Below are 15,753 nucleotides of genomic sequence, written 5' to 3'. Positions count from 1 at the left end.
TTCGGACACAAACCAAGACCTATATCTCCCTTTCGCCTTAATATAATATAAAAATAGTCGGCCGCTTATGCTACTTATACGGTCTTGTTATGTCTTTTAGATGTTCTTTTATATATCTTTTTTAGGTATATGTAAAAGCGGTAAAAAAAAAGCTTATTCTATATAAAAGACTTTTCTATTTATAACTATATATTTGCGGTTTAATGGTTGGTAAATACGTTGAATATATCGGCGGGTTATATCTCTAAAGATTGGGTAGTATACACGGTTCCTAACCTCTAATTTGATTCCTCCCTAATTTTTCCGTGATAGATTGGGCGTCGGCGACGGTTTGATCGCGATTAAATTCCCCTTTATGTTTTGATTGAGCTAGAATAACCAATCTGGTACTATTGTTTGTCGAGGCAAAGGACGAAAGGTCTGACTCTAACTGGAGGACTCGTATCCAAAATTTCAAAATCTCATCTCTTTGGCCGATGGTCTCTACAGTATTACAGTTCTCACATGCTTTGTCACATGTTAAAGATCGAAGATTGTTTGCTTGTTTGCCTCTCCAAATGCTACTAGACCTAATTAGGAAATATGTTTGTTTGCTCCCAGTCAATTGTTTGCTCCTAGTCCCTTAGCCCTATAATCGTGACTAAGCATCCACCTACACCCGTCCCGCGTGTAGGTGAGCCAAGGCCTAAACACAAACCAATGCCTAAACACAAAAACTTCATGCTTTCAATTTCAGACCTATTTTTCAGCCACCATACTATCTATATTTACATATTTAAAGAACTCATCATCTACATCGAGATAATCTCTACCTCCTGATGCCTCTTCTTTTTCTTTAAGAGCTTGGTTGGCCCGAAGCCAGTAGTCTCGAATCCTTGCATGCGCACTCTCATTGCCAATGTCCAATTTTGTTTCCTTCGTACAGCGTCGATGAACCCTCGAATTGCCTGCAATTGACGATAATGGGGACTTAGAAGCACCCTTTATAATACGCCTTGATTTTTTGATAGGAATTTTGTGGCTTTGCATCTTTTTGATCGTCTGCTTTGCAAGGGCTAGGTCTTGGATAGCCTGCTTGCCGCGACGAATTGCACGGTTTATATGCTTTTGAACCTTCGGAAGGTCTGGCTCGTCGTTTTCGAATATCGTTTGAAGCTTATTTTCAATTTTTGAGAACCTTTGATCCGAGTTCGGCGGCGAATTGGTGACTGAGCTAGGAATATCCGCCTCTGGCGAAGGTGTATGACCATAGATCTCAAGCACTGGTTCATCTTCCCAGCCAGGATCAATTTGATCACAGACAATATTTGGATTCTAAGGCCAAATACCAGTATCATAGAATAATGATTTAATAGTTCGTGATTTGAATATGTCTTTGCAAACTGTTTTAATCAACCGAAGAAAATGCCGTTTATCATCAACATCTCCACCCCATCGTACGATCTCATTATTCTTCTTTCGGAATTTCTGTTTAAGGACCGAGAAGGGCTTGCCATCGAGAGGCTGGCATCGATGTGTTAATTTCGGTATAAGCCACCAAGGTATAATATTAAGGGATTGGCATAGGTATTCGAATTCCGGGGTTCTATGAGAGCCATGGTTATCCATAACCAAAACCCTAGGTCGACCTTTGGTAACTCGCTTTTTGGTGGTATAATGGAAATCTAATAGCCATTGAATCGCAGTTTTATCGTCCGTCCAGCCTTGAGCAGTTGGTTTAATGACCCTATAATTAGAAGGGTCATTATCGCCGTCGAACCAATCTTCCATTTGTTCAGAACCACACATTAAAAACCATGGATGCATAACCCAGCCATCAGCTGAAATGCATTCAATACTAGTAATATTCTGGCCTATTCCACCGGTCGCAATAGTCTCATTTTCACGGGTAGAAGCGACGTTTTCCTTGGTTCCAACGCCTAGCTGAAAGCCAGTTTCATCCCAGTTGTATAGTTCGTGGGCCTGAATTTTGTTCTTTTTAAGGAATTGGCCAAAGACCTTATACCAATGAACTAATTCACCGTGTAATTCGGCCTCGATTCTCGCTTTTTCCATAGGCTTTTGTGTACGGAGAGTAATATGCGGTGGTAGGCGCGCGATAAATTGGTAGCCATACATTTTACTAACCTGCCGGTCGGAACCGCAGTGTTGTAAAATGCGATTTGCAGCGCCCTCAATATCTAAAGCAGTTGGTGGTGTATATACTGAATTAAGCAGCTCAATCCAGCGAATCAGGGATCTCTCTTGCGACTGATTTAGTGCTTTGTTGGTGGCTGTACGGCCTTTTTTACTAGGCGTGCCGTTACTTCGATTCCGAAGTTTCCACTTTGAGACACCAAAATGAGAGGCTGTGGCCTGAATGCTCTTGAATTGGCCTAATTTATAGGCATCGACGGCATTTGAGAGAAGAATCTCTTCTTTGTCGGACGAAATTGGCATAGTTTTTGTGGTAAAAAGTAAGGACAAAAATTGAAGGTTGAAGTTTTTGTGTTTAGGCATTGGTTTGTGTTTAGGCCTTGGCTCACCTACACGCGGGACGGGTGTAGGTGGATGCTTAGTCACGATTATCTTTGTACATACAGAGTATGTAGTCTGTAGAGGTTTTCTAGAGCACCTTTCGGCACAAAATTAAAATACCTAAGTTACTATTATAAATGCCTTAGTATTCAAAGTACCCCGCAAGATATAAAGCTTTTTATCCTATATTAATAAATCCATATATTTCTGTATCTTGTGGTGTTCTTAAGTATAAAAATGAGCCCTCTCTACGCCATACTAATACACGCATCTCTATATTGTTCGGTGTACCCAAATGCATAAAAATGAAGCTTTTCATACCATATAAATCCATGCATCTCCACATTTTTGCGTGGTTTCAGACCATTAAATGAAGCTTTTTGATGACCACCTTATGATATGATATTTTGATTTGTGTGGGATCAAAATTCATTTCAATGGACTTGAGAATACCCAAAAGGGGGTTTTGTCGCATGGCACCTATACCGCTGCGTAGTAGATGTTGATCACAACAAGAACGTAGATAGGCGTTGGATCACGAACTAGATAATTGAACATTGGAATAGCCATGTATTGTAGAGCTTCTATAAACCAAAGTTGCAAGGTGAATTTATAATATCGTCAGATGTTATACACTACTCCTTATCATCCGCTCCAAAGTACAATAGGTAATGAGCTCGAGTCGGCGGATAGTACATCGGCGGACTCCAGCTCATTTTTCCAGGGCGATGTCATGATTTTTTATTTTGTTGGATATGTAAGTTTCAGTTCAGTATCGCTATATTGAATCACCATGCATCGTCGGACTGCTTTACGCAACAAGTTCGGATTTATATTAGGCAAAAGAAGGCTGAAGCTTCCCACAGGCTCGGTCTGCTAATCTCTCTTTCATGAGCACCTCATATACATGCGATGCCCAACCACAGCAAACCTTTCGCGTATCCTTCGGGTCGATAATTTCCTCGATTCCAAACGCATTCGCCGTACGCACCGGGTTCATTAGCCTCAGATACTCCTCTTCCAACTCTTGATACCTTTCTTCCTTCTTTCCAACCTTCTCAGCTTCACGCAGCTCATGCCGATGCCCGACCTCGATTCCGCCATCCAGAGGTAATGAACCCCATTGTCCAGACGGCCAAGCAACCTGCATAACCGGATCACGACAACCCAACATAACACCACCCGCCACACCGAACACACGTCGCGTGACCACATTGAATACCGGCACGGTGGTACTAAAGTAAGCCTTGGCGAGCTCAACGCCCCAACGCATTGTTGCCGTGCGTTCGGCAACGGTTCCAATTGCATAACCCGCTTAAAATAACATGTCAGCTCATTTTAACCCATCTAAGATGAAGCAAAATCACTTACGGACGTCCAAAAACTGCAAAATAGGCAGATTCATTACATCACACAACTTCAACAGCCGCGTTAACTTCTGGCTACCAGCAGCATCCAGTGCACCTCCATTAACCTCACAATTGAGTGAGATAATCCCAACAGGACGACCACCCAGGCGTGCAAGTCCACCAATTGCAGTGCGACCCCATAATGCTCCGATCTCAAACCAGGAGTCTTTATCAACTACAGAGGTGATAATTGAACGAGCATTGTACATGCGTGCTTGTCGTCGAGGAATAATACTCCGTAGTGCAACATCCTCACGCTCCTCCGAGTCAGTGCAGGGAATTGTTGGAGGTGCATCGCTTCCACTGTTGGGGAGATAGCTCAGAACTACCCGCAGCTGTTCATAACACTCTGCCTCATTGGCGGCGAGGTTATCAATCGTGCCGTTCATACAATGAACCATAGGTCCGCCCAAATCTTGGAAGTCGAGACCTTCTTCGAATGTTGCGCCTTCGACAACCTTCGGGCCTGCGTTGAACAGTGCTCCAATGTCAGCCGCCATCACAGAGAAGTGGCAGGATACCACTCTCGCGGCGCCAAGTCCAATCTACATAACGGTCAGTTCAGCTTGTGTCGACCAATAACAAATGGCTAGATAAAGCAAAAGGGAAACGAAAACGAAAACGAAGAGAAAATATCCGAAACTCACCGCAGGTCCAACAACAGCCCCCAAATTCGGAATCCCCATATTCAGCTGCTTAATAACATGCGGAAAGGACGCAACATGAGGAAGATAGCTCCACCCCTCCTTCCGAATCGTCGTTACACTCCCACCTCCAGAACTCCCATCAACAAGCTTAACAACCGGCACACGCAACGCAATAGCAAGCTTTTCTACATAAACAGTCTTGCCAGTACTTGCCCCGTCCGCATGTCCAGAACGGATACTGAAATCATCAGCGGTGAGGAGGACTTTCCTGCCGCGAAGCAGTCCAGCGCCTTGGATGTTGTTGCTGGGCACAAAGGAGACAGGTTTCTCGCGCATCGGCGCAGTCTTTTGCCATGTCACAGTGCCGGAAACAGATCCAATCTCTTGGAAGCTGTTGGGGTCTAGGAGTTGCTCAATGCGCTCGCGTACCCATAGCTTTCCTGCTTGCTTCTGGCGGACGTAGCCTCGGTTGGTGGGGTCTGGCTTTGCGGCTATTGCGCGGAGCGTTGCTAGTTGGTCTAGTACATCTGAGTGATCTGCTGGGAGGTGGTTTTCGGTGGACTTCGACTTTGACTTGGGCTTTCTTGGTTGGTCTCCCGGTGGGGATATATGGGATGAGACCTGGTGTAGGCGGTCGGTGGCTTGGTCTTTGCCTGTTCTGGTTGATGGGTTGTCGTTGTCTTTCGTCATGATGTATCAATTGATATGGGTTGGTTTATTTTCCCTGTGTAAAGTATAGAATTGGAGATTGCTTACATATGTAAGGAGTTGGTCTACTGAGGGGGTGGACAAACTGTCCGAGGGCCGAGGTCGCCCATATCGAGGGCTATAATATCTTGTCAAATAGTGAATGTATCTTGCAATTAAATATCTTGAAATCGTTTAATTGATCTCTATTTGATATATATATATATCACAACTTATCTCGTTTATCCCGTTTATCCCGTTTATCTAGTTTGCTAGGGCTTTGCATACAATTACCCCGGATTTTCCCCTTTCACCCCAATGGCTTCCCCGCACTCACGGCCCATCAAGCGATTGTTGGTCGCCAACAGGTATGAACTTCTGCAAAATGTATTGTTATAACAAGCTCATGTGATATTTACTAGAGGAGAGATTGCCGTTCGTATTCTCCATGCAGCACGAGAGTTACCCGAGCCAGCCGAGACATTCAGTCTGTACACATCAGACGACCGATCGCACTGCGATCTAGGACGACCACAACATGCGATTGAAATCCCATCACCATCATCATATCTCGACATATCACTCCTAGTAGGACTGGCTCAAAAACACTCTATTGACGCCGTGCATCCCGGGTATGGATTCCTTAGCGAGAGTGCCGAATTCGCCCATCGCATGTGGCACGAAGCCGGGTCTATAGTCATTGGACCTGGATGGGAAAACCTCGCCCGAACAGGTGATAAGCTGCAGGCAAAACAGCTAGCGAAGCAATGCGGTGTCCCTGTATTGGAAGCCATGAGCCAACCTACCACCAACGTGGATGAAGCACGTGTGTTTGCTACGCAAGTCGGTTTCCCGGTTATGATCAAAGCTGTCGATGGCGGAGGCGGTCGTGGGATTCGACTGGTTCGTGAGGAGCACGAGCTAGATAATAGTATTCAGAGAGCCATTGGCGAGTCGCCGTCTCGAACTGTTTTTGTTGAGAAAGCTGCTGTTGACGGATTCCATCATGTTGAGATTCAGATTATTGGTGATGGAACGGGTCAGGTGCGACATCTGTGGGAAAGAGATTGCAGTGCTCAGCGACGGTTTCAGAAGGTGGTTGAATGTGCTCCTGCTTTAGTGCAGGATCGAGCTTTGGTCGGTCAAGTGATCAAGTCTGCGCTCAGGATGGCAAGTGAAATCCGCTATCGGTCATTGGGAACGTTTGAGTTTCTAGTCAGTGAACAGCGCGGGGAATTCTACTTCTTGGAGGTGAACCCGCGTCTGCAGGTCGAGCACACCATCACGGAATCTATCAGTGGGATAGATCTGGTGCAGACACAGCTGCTTCTCACACAGGGATACACTTTACATGAGCTGGGCCTCGGTTCTGAGGTTAACGCAAGTCATCCTCCGCCAAATGCTTTCTCAATCCAACTTAGGCTTTGCGCCGAAGACCCGAGCAACGGATTTTCTCTGAGTATTGGGAAAGTTACCGGGTTTAGCGTGCCTAGTAGCCATGGAATCCGGGTAGATACCCATATCAATGTCTCTGGTCCCGCACTGGTTGTGGGATCCAACTTCGACAATCTGTTGGCCAAGATAATCGTGACTGCGCCCACCTGGGAAGCATCTGTTAGAAAGGCCCAGCGGGTCTTGGCTGATTCTAGAATTGACGGTGTCAAAACTAATATCAGCCTTCTACGCGGGATCGTGGGCCATCCTGATTTCATGGCCGGGAGAGTTGATACACAATGGCTTGGGCTCAACCTCGGTACAGTACTGCAGCAAGGGGAAAACATATCAAAAGCTCTTCAAGGGCTAGATGGTCCAGTCGGCCCTTCACAGCAAGCCATCACCCAAAGTGGATTACCGGCATCTAATCTTTTGTTCCGTAAAGGAGATGCATGGTCGATCACATTGGAGCCTCTGTCGAAGGATTCCCAACAATCAAACAAGGTTTCCCACCATCTGCGCCTGTCCCGGGTGCTACGCAATGAGTTCCCAACTGCCCTCGCTGCCGAAATTGAATATACAACTCCAACCTCGCAGGGCGCAATCCCCTACCGGATGCAACTCGAAACAACCACGACTGCTGCGTCAGCATTGGTGTCCTCGTCACATCGGCGAGGTGATCCAAAGAACCCTCACCACATCATCCTCCCTCTTTCGGGCAAACTGATTGAGATACTGGTGTCGGATGGAGAGGATGTTACTGAAAATCAGGTCCTGGCTTTCGTCAAGCAAATGAAGATGGAGCTCGAAGTACGAAGCCCTCGAGGTGGTCGGGTCAAATGGGTTTATGAGATGGAAGATGAAGAGGAGGATGTCGCTGAAGGAATGCTTTTGGTCGAGTTGGAGCCCAACAATGGCAAAGTGGAAGTCCGGGGGAAGTTATGATTCTGTGTTGTATAACTAGACCAAAGGGCTTCAAGTATAGAATGGCATTGAGTCCATGTACAGATCAAATTCATGAGTCCCATATATCACCAGCGAATCAGCTTGCAGATCCACTTGGTTTCACAGCATCATTGGTCTAGTGGTAGAATTCGTCGTTGCCATCGACGAGGCCCGTGTTCGATTCACGGATGATGCACAAGAATTTCTTTTTGTATTTTTTTGTTTGATGCTCTAGATCCAATTGATTACTCAATAATCAACAGATTTGCTTTTTTGTTTGTCCGTACCTGTATAAGATGGTCTTTTCTCTGAATTAAAATCCAAACTCGAGGTTTTGTGTTTACTTTTTACAACACGAGGCAAGCGGTCAAGAAAAGCGGTCACTTACCCAGGTGACGTCACCGTCTCAGCTTCCCCATCATCTACTTTGCCCTCTGTCTCCTCTATCTTGATCCAGTGTGAATCTTCAGTATGGACGCCCTCGGTGTCTACGTGCTGACCTTTAACTGTGCAAGGAACTTTGTCGATGTCGACGCGTTCGCGAATCATTTCTTCGACGCACTCCCCGCGTCTGGTGCGGGGAGCTCCGCACCCGACCTAATTTTCCTTTCGCTACAAGAGATCGCACCCATCGCCTACTCGTTCCTCGGAGGATCCTACCTTTTACCTTACTTCGATGCATTTCGCCGTGTGGTCCAGAAAGCCTCGGCACAAAAATGGGGCCAGCACTATGTGAACTTCCTCAGCGACAATACGGGAATGACAGGCCTGATGCTTTTCGCGCGCGATGACACCCTGGGCAAAATCGCCTGGCGTGACACAGCACACGTCGGTCTTGGTGTTCAGGAAATGGGAAATAAAGGCGCTGTCGGGGCACGCCTGGGATACGTTGTTGAGGGATACCCATCCAAGACCGTTGACCTCACTTTCGTCGCGGCCCATCTGGCTCCCATGGAGGATTCCTATGAGCAAAGGAACATGGACTGGAAAAGCATTGTTGAGCGCCTTGTATTCACGCACGATATCAATAGACCAGCAGAGAGGTCAAGCATGGACGAAAACACCAGCCTTCTCGAAGACGCTGCATCGGCGCACGCGGAGGGCAGTCGCAGAGATCTTTTCGCGCCAAACGCCTACCTATTCCTTGCCGGAGACCTGAACTACCGCACGTCGAATATCGGACCATCGACTCAAGAAATTGAACAATTCCCTCGACGCAATGTCGACCTCGATAACCCGTCGCACTATTCCCACCTTCTGAAGAACGACCAGCTCGTGCGTGAAATGAGCTACGGCAGGACCTTCCACAGCCTGTCTGAGGCCCCGATCGATTTCCCTCCCACATACAAATACTCGGATGCCGCGCGCGAAGCTGTCCGTCTCGGCTTGAACACTGATGATCATGAATGGAAATGGTCGAATCACCGCTGGCCCAGTTGGTGCGATCGAGTTCTTTTCCTCGATGAGCCCTCGGCTGGTGAAGCTGGAAAGGTCAAACCGCTCGCTTACAATGCACTGCCTCTCTTCGCACAGTCGGATCATCGCCCCGTTGCGCTCGTTGCATCTGTGCCTCTGCGGCGCTCTGACACATCTTCAAACGCTGAGAACATCCGATCTGTGGCTCCATTCTCTATCGATCCGAGTTGGAAATCCAAGCGAGACATGGCGCGACGAAAGGAACTTGTAGTGGGTGCAGTTGCGTATCTGGGACTGACCAGGGAAGGAAATGGGCTGCTTTTCGCGTCGCTGTTAGGTATCATTGGGGCGTGGTTCATTCTTCGATCTATGCTGGAGGTTTGAATGACGGTGTGGTGAACGGCGCTCGGAGACTCGCTTTTTTCTTTCTTTTTTTTACCCCTCGATCTGTCCTGTTGTCTTTTAGGTGTTTTCGGAAGAATATCATGCAATGCTGCCAGGCGCCAGATCCGGCACTGGATGAAACATCCTAGCTATGTGCTTTCTGCTCTGCATACCTCGGTGTCTCCAGGTTGGTCCATAGGTAATGAGGTTACATTGTCAGCAGCCTCAATCGAATGTCCTGTGACGGCGGAACCCCCCACATTTCTCCAAATGGGTGCACCCTGTCCATCAGATAACTCAATGGTCCGGCTTACCGGCTGTAGTCCCAATTATGTACAATCAGACAATGCGGTAGATGGTTTCTCTGCAACAACCTAAACTAGGCAGTACTCTTTCTGGGCCAAGTCACATGAACCGAGCCGATCCGAAACGGTATGCATTCTGCAGGTGAGAAAGATGGCGTTGAGAGCTGAGGGGCTTAGATTCTCGGATGAGGTCATATTTGGCTCTTGCTTTCCTCTAATCCTCCGATTATCGCTCCTTCTGGGAAAGGTTCCCATGACTGTGATGACTGGACTGAGACTGTGGACTGCAGAACTCTGCAGGTCTCTCGGATATCCCTATTACTGTCGCTGTCACTGCTGTCATAGTAAGGTTTTCATTCTTCAGTCTCCTCCACTTCTTGGTTACACCAGGTTATTTTTTTATTTTATTTTTCGGGCTGTGAAGGTCCAGATGCCGAGGTAAATCTTCGATTGTCTTCTAGACTCCAAAATGTTTCTGTTCCTGAACTATGGTCCACTATTCTTTCAGACATGGATCCAGCTGCAGCTGTCCTAAAAATACAAAGGTCTGTTATTACCTAAGTAGGTATGTACTAACTAGTTAGTTATGCATCGGCTCTTTCATACTATACTACGGAGTATAATATACTATACATCCATAATAAATTGGATAGGATCATGGTATTGTAGCACCAACCATTAACAAACGTGCGATAACGCATGGAACAGGCCACATGAACCGGTCAAGTGACCAGCAGAGAGCTTAATTTCCTGATTCTTCAAGCACAATTTTAAAAAGCCCAAGGCCACGTCTAGCCTTCACCGCGTGTACGACGTTACGAAAGCATTGCCAAGGGCGGGAAAAAATGTGAAGCTGAGGTTTCATATGAGGCGGTGTGTGGTCAAAACGTGTATAGAGAGAGAGAGAGATCTAGACAGCCGGACTTCTGGAATGCACAGCACTGGATCTAATAGTGAGCCCTGCATTTTGGTATCTCATTTTCTTACTTTGGAATGTTTTCGGCCGGACTAAAACAAAAAAACGAAGGGAAAAAAAAAAAGAAAAAAAGAAAAACGCCCGAGCTGTGGATCCACAACCTCTCCACAGGGATGAAAGGGAGAAACCATACAAATGTCGGACCAAGTCAAAGGGCTATTGAATTGGATTGTTTCTAGTGAAGTTTCAAAGACTCAAAGATTGGATTGTAATTGGTTTATCCTGATATATAAAATAACGATCATCTGAGGATAGGGTAGAAGAATAGGGGGGTTGGATATACAGTGCTGATAATCACACAAAAGGAGCAAAAATATGTCACATTGACAGGGCTGATCAGGAGAAAGTGGACAACACGGAAGGATCGGAATGTTCTGTGCAAACTTGCAAACAAAACTGAAAGAAAAAAATTGAGGAATCCCTTGAGTTCGGTGGAGATTTTTCTAGAACAAAAAAACCAGGACTACTCCAAATGGAGGCCCAAGAGCCCAAGACCCAGCACTGGGAATCGAGGGGGCTGCCTTCAATCTGAAACCCATTTAATCTGTATGGAATACTAAACCACAAAAAGGGAAGTAAAACAGTAATAATTTCCCCTATATATGTAACCTCAATATATGAAGTTTGTATATACAATCTACTACCTACTTTCATAGTGTTCATAGAAGTATTGAATCCGAAGCTTAACGGTTTGGTTTGCATTAGGCGGTTGTTTCGAAATCAGCCCTTCTCAGCTACTCCACCTGTCCCTGCAATATACTTATGAGAGACTGCAAGTCATTCCGCGATCCTGACGATGCATTGTAGCGTCCTTTTTTTTTTCTCCCATATACGGCGGATCCTTCATTGGCCCCCTTCATGCACCGAAGACCAGCATTTGAGCCGATCAACCCGCATATTCGGGTCAAGATCGACCGATCGCTGCAGTATTAGAATCTGATGAGGACATATGTAGTAAGTTGTATACTCCGTAGTTCTATAACAATTATAACTCCTATATTAAAGAACGTTGGAAACAACCCGGGAAGCACCGCCAAGTGTACCCAATACTACCCAGAGTCCTGTCAAGAAATAATCAACCAAATAACAACCAAATAACAACCAAATAACCACCAAATAACGAATGTCAGACAGGTTAGAGAGAGATTAAAGAAAGGAAAATAATATAAAAATGGTAAAGAATGGTAAAAATAATATAAAACGAGGAAAATAACAGAACTAATAATAATATAAAACATAAAGAAAAATAATAAAAATAATCCATAAAATAAATAATAATAATAATAATAAAATAATAAAAAGAAAAATAATCAAAAAAAAACCAACCCCAGCAAACGGCCGTAAATAATAATGGAACCCTAAAAATTCTAATCCTCCTATTTCACTTGGAATTGTATTTGTTGGATTGTTTTACATGTCTAAGCCATCTTTTTGAGCCTCTAATATAAACCCCGTCCATCTTCCCTAGATCTTCTCTTTCTTCAACTTCTCTAGCCTTAACCTTGTGGCTGAATTTCTTCGCAACCTTCAACCTCCGACGTCATCGTGTTGTACTACACATTCTAGGCCTTGATCCTTATTCTCCGTTACATTTAATCTTGAAGTGTCTAGTCTACACTTTTTTTTTCTTCCTTCTTTTCTTCTCCTGTCAACTCTTTGAGAAGATTCGCCAACTCAACTCCCTTTGTCGATCCACATTTGATCTAAACAACCCCGGTCAATATCTACCATGTATTCCTGCGCAAATTATCCCCGTGGGTGCCGGGGCCGTGTCAACCGACAAGGAGCAAAGTGTTCTGACTGCGTTGTATGTGATCCTTAAATCTATATCTTTGAATTTGCCTATACAAAAAAAAGGGTCATTCCAAAGAAAATTATACAAAAAAAAAACTAACACTTTTCACAGTCTCTAAACTTGCGCCGTCCGGCTTTCGCTTCGCCGTTCGCCCAACCACGCGATTACAAGCGTGCGTTGCCTTCAGAGCTCTTCGGCGACCTTTCATCTAAAGCATCCGAGCCTGAGCTGTAATGAACGCAAAGATCACACACCCTGGGACGGTCCGGGGAATAACCCAGCTCCTCGCTAGGTTTGCATCCTGCCGGCTGGGATTCGCCTCGAATGATCTACGGCCGCTTCCTTTGTTCTTTCTTATTCGCCTCTTCTCCTCTTTATCTCTCTCCCCACATCTCGCATATGCATCGCCGGGAGTTTCTTTGTTATATATGCAGCGGCCGCCTACCATCCGCTTTGATGCCTAATTTCCTGGTCTTCTCATCCTACGTCACCTCTTTGATCTCGTCTCTCTACATTGGCCGGGCTAATGAGCGAGCTTCCACGAATCTCCTTTCGGAAACTGGGAATCTTGGCATGGACTTCGCGAACATTTCCTTTTTCACTCGCTTGGGTTTGTTTCTAGGACAAAGAACGGCCCGCATTTTTCTTGTTTTGCATGGAGGATAGATCGCTTCTTTTTTTTGCATGGATACACCTACGGACATGGATCTGCCACTGGAGGGCAGTGGCGCTGATGGATTGGGTTCTTTCAACTCTCCGGTTGATCGTTGATCGACCCCTTCTTTTCCTTGCGCATACGTGTGCTTTGATATTCCTGGTTTTTGCTTTGGTTTTGGTTTTTATGCCCTATTTTTATGTTCTCTTTTAACTGATGTTGACTCTTTTCTTTGTGAACGGTGATGCCATACCCCTCTGTTTTACTTGCGCCTCCTATCATATGACCATTCCCCTAGTTCTAGTGCTATATACCTATTTACATCATTCATACTATTATGTCTTGACCTTCTACCATATCATCTATCCCGCTTCAACAATCTAGACCTAAATCCAGAATACTCAGCCCTGTTGACAACATTCCTAATCCACCCTCAAAACCCGACACCCACTTCACTACCCAACCCTTGCAGTAGCGCGTTCGGGTCTGAATGGATATACGCCCAGCCGCAGTGCCGCGGGGCTGTGAAGTTTCGGCCCCAAACCCCCCTCTCTCTCTCTGTAACCGGTCGTGGGGGCTCGGCACCCGGCTAGTCCTCTTCGCTAACAATTTTCAGCCGCAATAACTCCCGCATCTCACATTGAAACACATATCCGAGCCCCAACAGACCGGAAGAAGAAAAAGATATTCGAAAATACTCCAAGTTTAGAAATACTATTGTGCACACACCCCCTCCATCTCTGAGATCAACACCCAACAAACTCGCACGGAGGTGTCTTCATCCTTCATCAGCCCTCAGCCCATCCACATCCGTCGTGTCGCATCATCACCCCCGACTCCGCTGCGAAATGCCGAAGCAACCGAAAACAACCCCTGTAGCTACATCCCCCGTCAGCATCTAGACCTCGTCGGACCCAAATCTACAGATATGCGCCTTGCTATAGATCGTATGGTGAATGGCCCCGACCAGGGTGGCTATGTTGCACGGGGGTTACGGGTTACGGGTTAGGCAGTAGTGTTATAGCATTTGTGCGAGGCTTATACCACCTGCGCCGTTGATCGGGTTTTGTTGATAGCTCATGTCATACAGGCGTCATCCCTGTCTTAGTGGGCGCATACACACATAATAATGCATCAAGCTCTGGTGGTATTGGGTTGACGCCGTTATGGCTTGATATGATTACCTGTCGGAGCATTGGGGGCCTTTTTTTTGGCGCAGGTTGTGTAGGTCATGTGGTGTGCACGGCTGTGTTTCGGGGGAATCTAGACTGAGCTGGGCCTGGAGTCTTTCGGAGAATTATTGGTTCCGAGGGCGAGATGGTTTTTTCTATAATATACGAGGTATGATGTATGATGTACGATGTACTCCGTATATCTTCCAAGGTTTTTTTTTTAACTGGGGGATGTGGATAGGGCATGTCACACCTTGCTGACTACGCGGAACAGAAAAAGGGGGCGCTTCCAAGATTGTTCCGAATAATATGTACAACATAGGAGAATACCAAAGAGAAAGAACCATGTCGATCGCTTGTCTCAGAGATAGATAGGTCCACTTCTGCGTGTTTTGTCCACATCTGAAACTATTGTTTATATTGTCTATATTTTTGTAAGCTAGACATTTCCCCTCAGGGCAAAACCACGGCCCGTTAACCAAATATCATAATGAACAGGGGATCAGGGGTGGCCAAGAAAAAAGACATGGCCAAGGAAAAAGACACTCAAAAAGAAGAACAGGTGAAAAAAAAAAGAAAAACATAAACCCACATTCCACAGTCGGATTCTGTCAAATTTGGGCTCCATCTGAATGTAAAACAAAGCCCAGTGAGGTAGACTAACTAAAGTGCCTAGTGTTAAATCTGCTTCTAGCCTCTTCTACTGGCCTTCTATGCTGCTTCTCTTTTTGTTCTTTGGTGTCGAAATTTCAAGCCCCTTTTTTTCTGTTTTGCTCGGTATTGGGGGTAATTTTCTACGCTCAGCCACATACCACATACGGAAAATGTTGCGGATCGATCGTTGTTTCAGGAACTGTGGGGAATTTAGCACGTTCCATCTCCACGGGATGTCTGCTCTTGAGAATGCTCTAGCTCGTTTGGAATTTCTAAGATCTGTTGATCGCTGTGGGAAAGCATACTCGGATAACCGGGGTGGCGTTGCATTTCCCGTTGACATTTGGGTAGATCGGGTATTGATAATCCTTGATATTCGTTGATGCCTGTCCCGAGGCCTTGGTTGTTTCGTTGGGCACTATATTTACAAAGTTACACCTCTGTCATGTTGACTCACATGCTTGAACTTCCAAGGTTACTAGATTATGTATTTACCTAGAATAGACTGAAAATTCTAATCGGCTATCTTGTTAATTACCTACAGAGTAGATTAATACTATATTAACTTGTCTCCCTAATATCCGATATAACGGCAACAATAATCTGCAGCATGTAGCCAATCCTCGTCATCAAAAAATAGATTGGACTTCCAAAAGTCTAGAAGGGAGAACAAGGATCATATGAAATTCAAGTCAAAGGCCAGTGAGCTTGTTTACATCCAATCGAGCCAAAGTGGATAATTTGCCCTGTTGCATGT

The 15,753-nt window shown here is 45.6% G+C and overlaps 4 protein-coding genes across 4 annotated transcripts; 3 read left to right on the top strand and 1 right to left on the bottom strand.

The window, feature by feature from the left end:
• Nucleotides 1–3,352: 3,352 nt before the first annotated feature.
• N7455_010593 (uncharacterized protein) lies at nucleotides 3,353–5,263 on the bottom strand (the record flags this gene model as incomplete). The annotated part of the gene is made up of 3 exons (XM_040952895.2): nucleotides 3,353–3,831; nucleotides 3,889–4,471; nucleotides 4,574–5,263. 3 exons carry the CDS (start codon nucleotides 5,261–5,263, stop codon nucleotides 3,353–3,355), a joined length of 1,752 nt encoding a protein of 583 aa, XP_040816593.2.
• Nucleotides 5,264–5,536: 273 nt separating this feature from the next.
• On the top strand, nucleotides 5,537–7,639 carry N7455_010592 (putative pyruvate carboxylase; the record flags this gene model as incomplete). The annotated part of the gene is made up of 2 exons (XM_040952998.2): nucleotides 5,537–5,628; nucleotides 5,683–7,639. Coding segments are annotated over 2 exons (2,049 nt in total), but the record flags the coding sequence as incomplete, so codon positions are not given.
• A 471-nt stretch (nucleotides 7,640–8,110) lies between these two features.
• Nucleotides 8,111–9,439, top strand: N7455_010591 (putative inositol 5-phosphatase; the record flags this gene model as incomplete). The annotated part of the gene is made up of 1 exon (XM_040953161.1): nucleotides 8,111–9,439. One exon carries the CDS (start codon nucleotides 8,111–8,113, stop codon nucleotides 9,437–9,439), a length of 1,329 nt encoding a protein of 442 aa, XP_040816584.1.
• Nucleotides 9,440–12,449: 3,010 nt separating this feature from the next.
• Nucleotides 12,450–12,749, top strand: N7455_010590 (uncharacterized protein; the record flags this gene model as incomplete). Its single annotated transcript, XM_040952954.2, has 2 exons — nucleotides 12,450–12,527; nucleotides 12,627–12,749. 2 exons carry the CDS (start codon nucleotides 12,450–12,452, stop codon nucleotides 12,747–12,749), a joined length of 201 nt encoding a protein of 66 aa, XP_040816638.1.
• Between the last annotated feature and the right edge of the window lie 3,004 nt (nucleotides 12,750–15,753).

The sequence above is a fragment of the Penicillium solitum genome (assembly GCF_028829755.1).
Source record: "Penicillium solitum strain IBT 25940 chromosome Unknown utg000008l_segment0_segment0, whole genome shotgun sequence".
Lineage (NCBI taxonomy): Eukaryota > Fungi > Ascomycota > Eurotiomycetes > Eurotiales > Aspergillaceae > Penicillium > Penicillium solitum.
The sequence above is the reverse complement of the archived record's forward strand: the minus strand, read 5'-3'. Positions and strand labels throughout refer to the sequence as shown.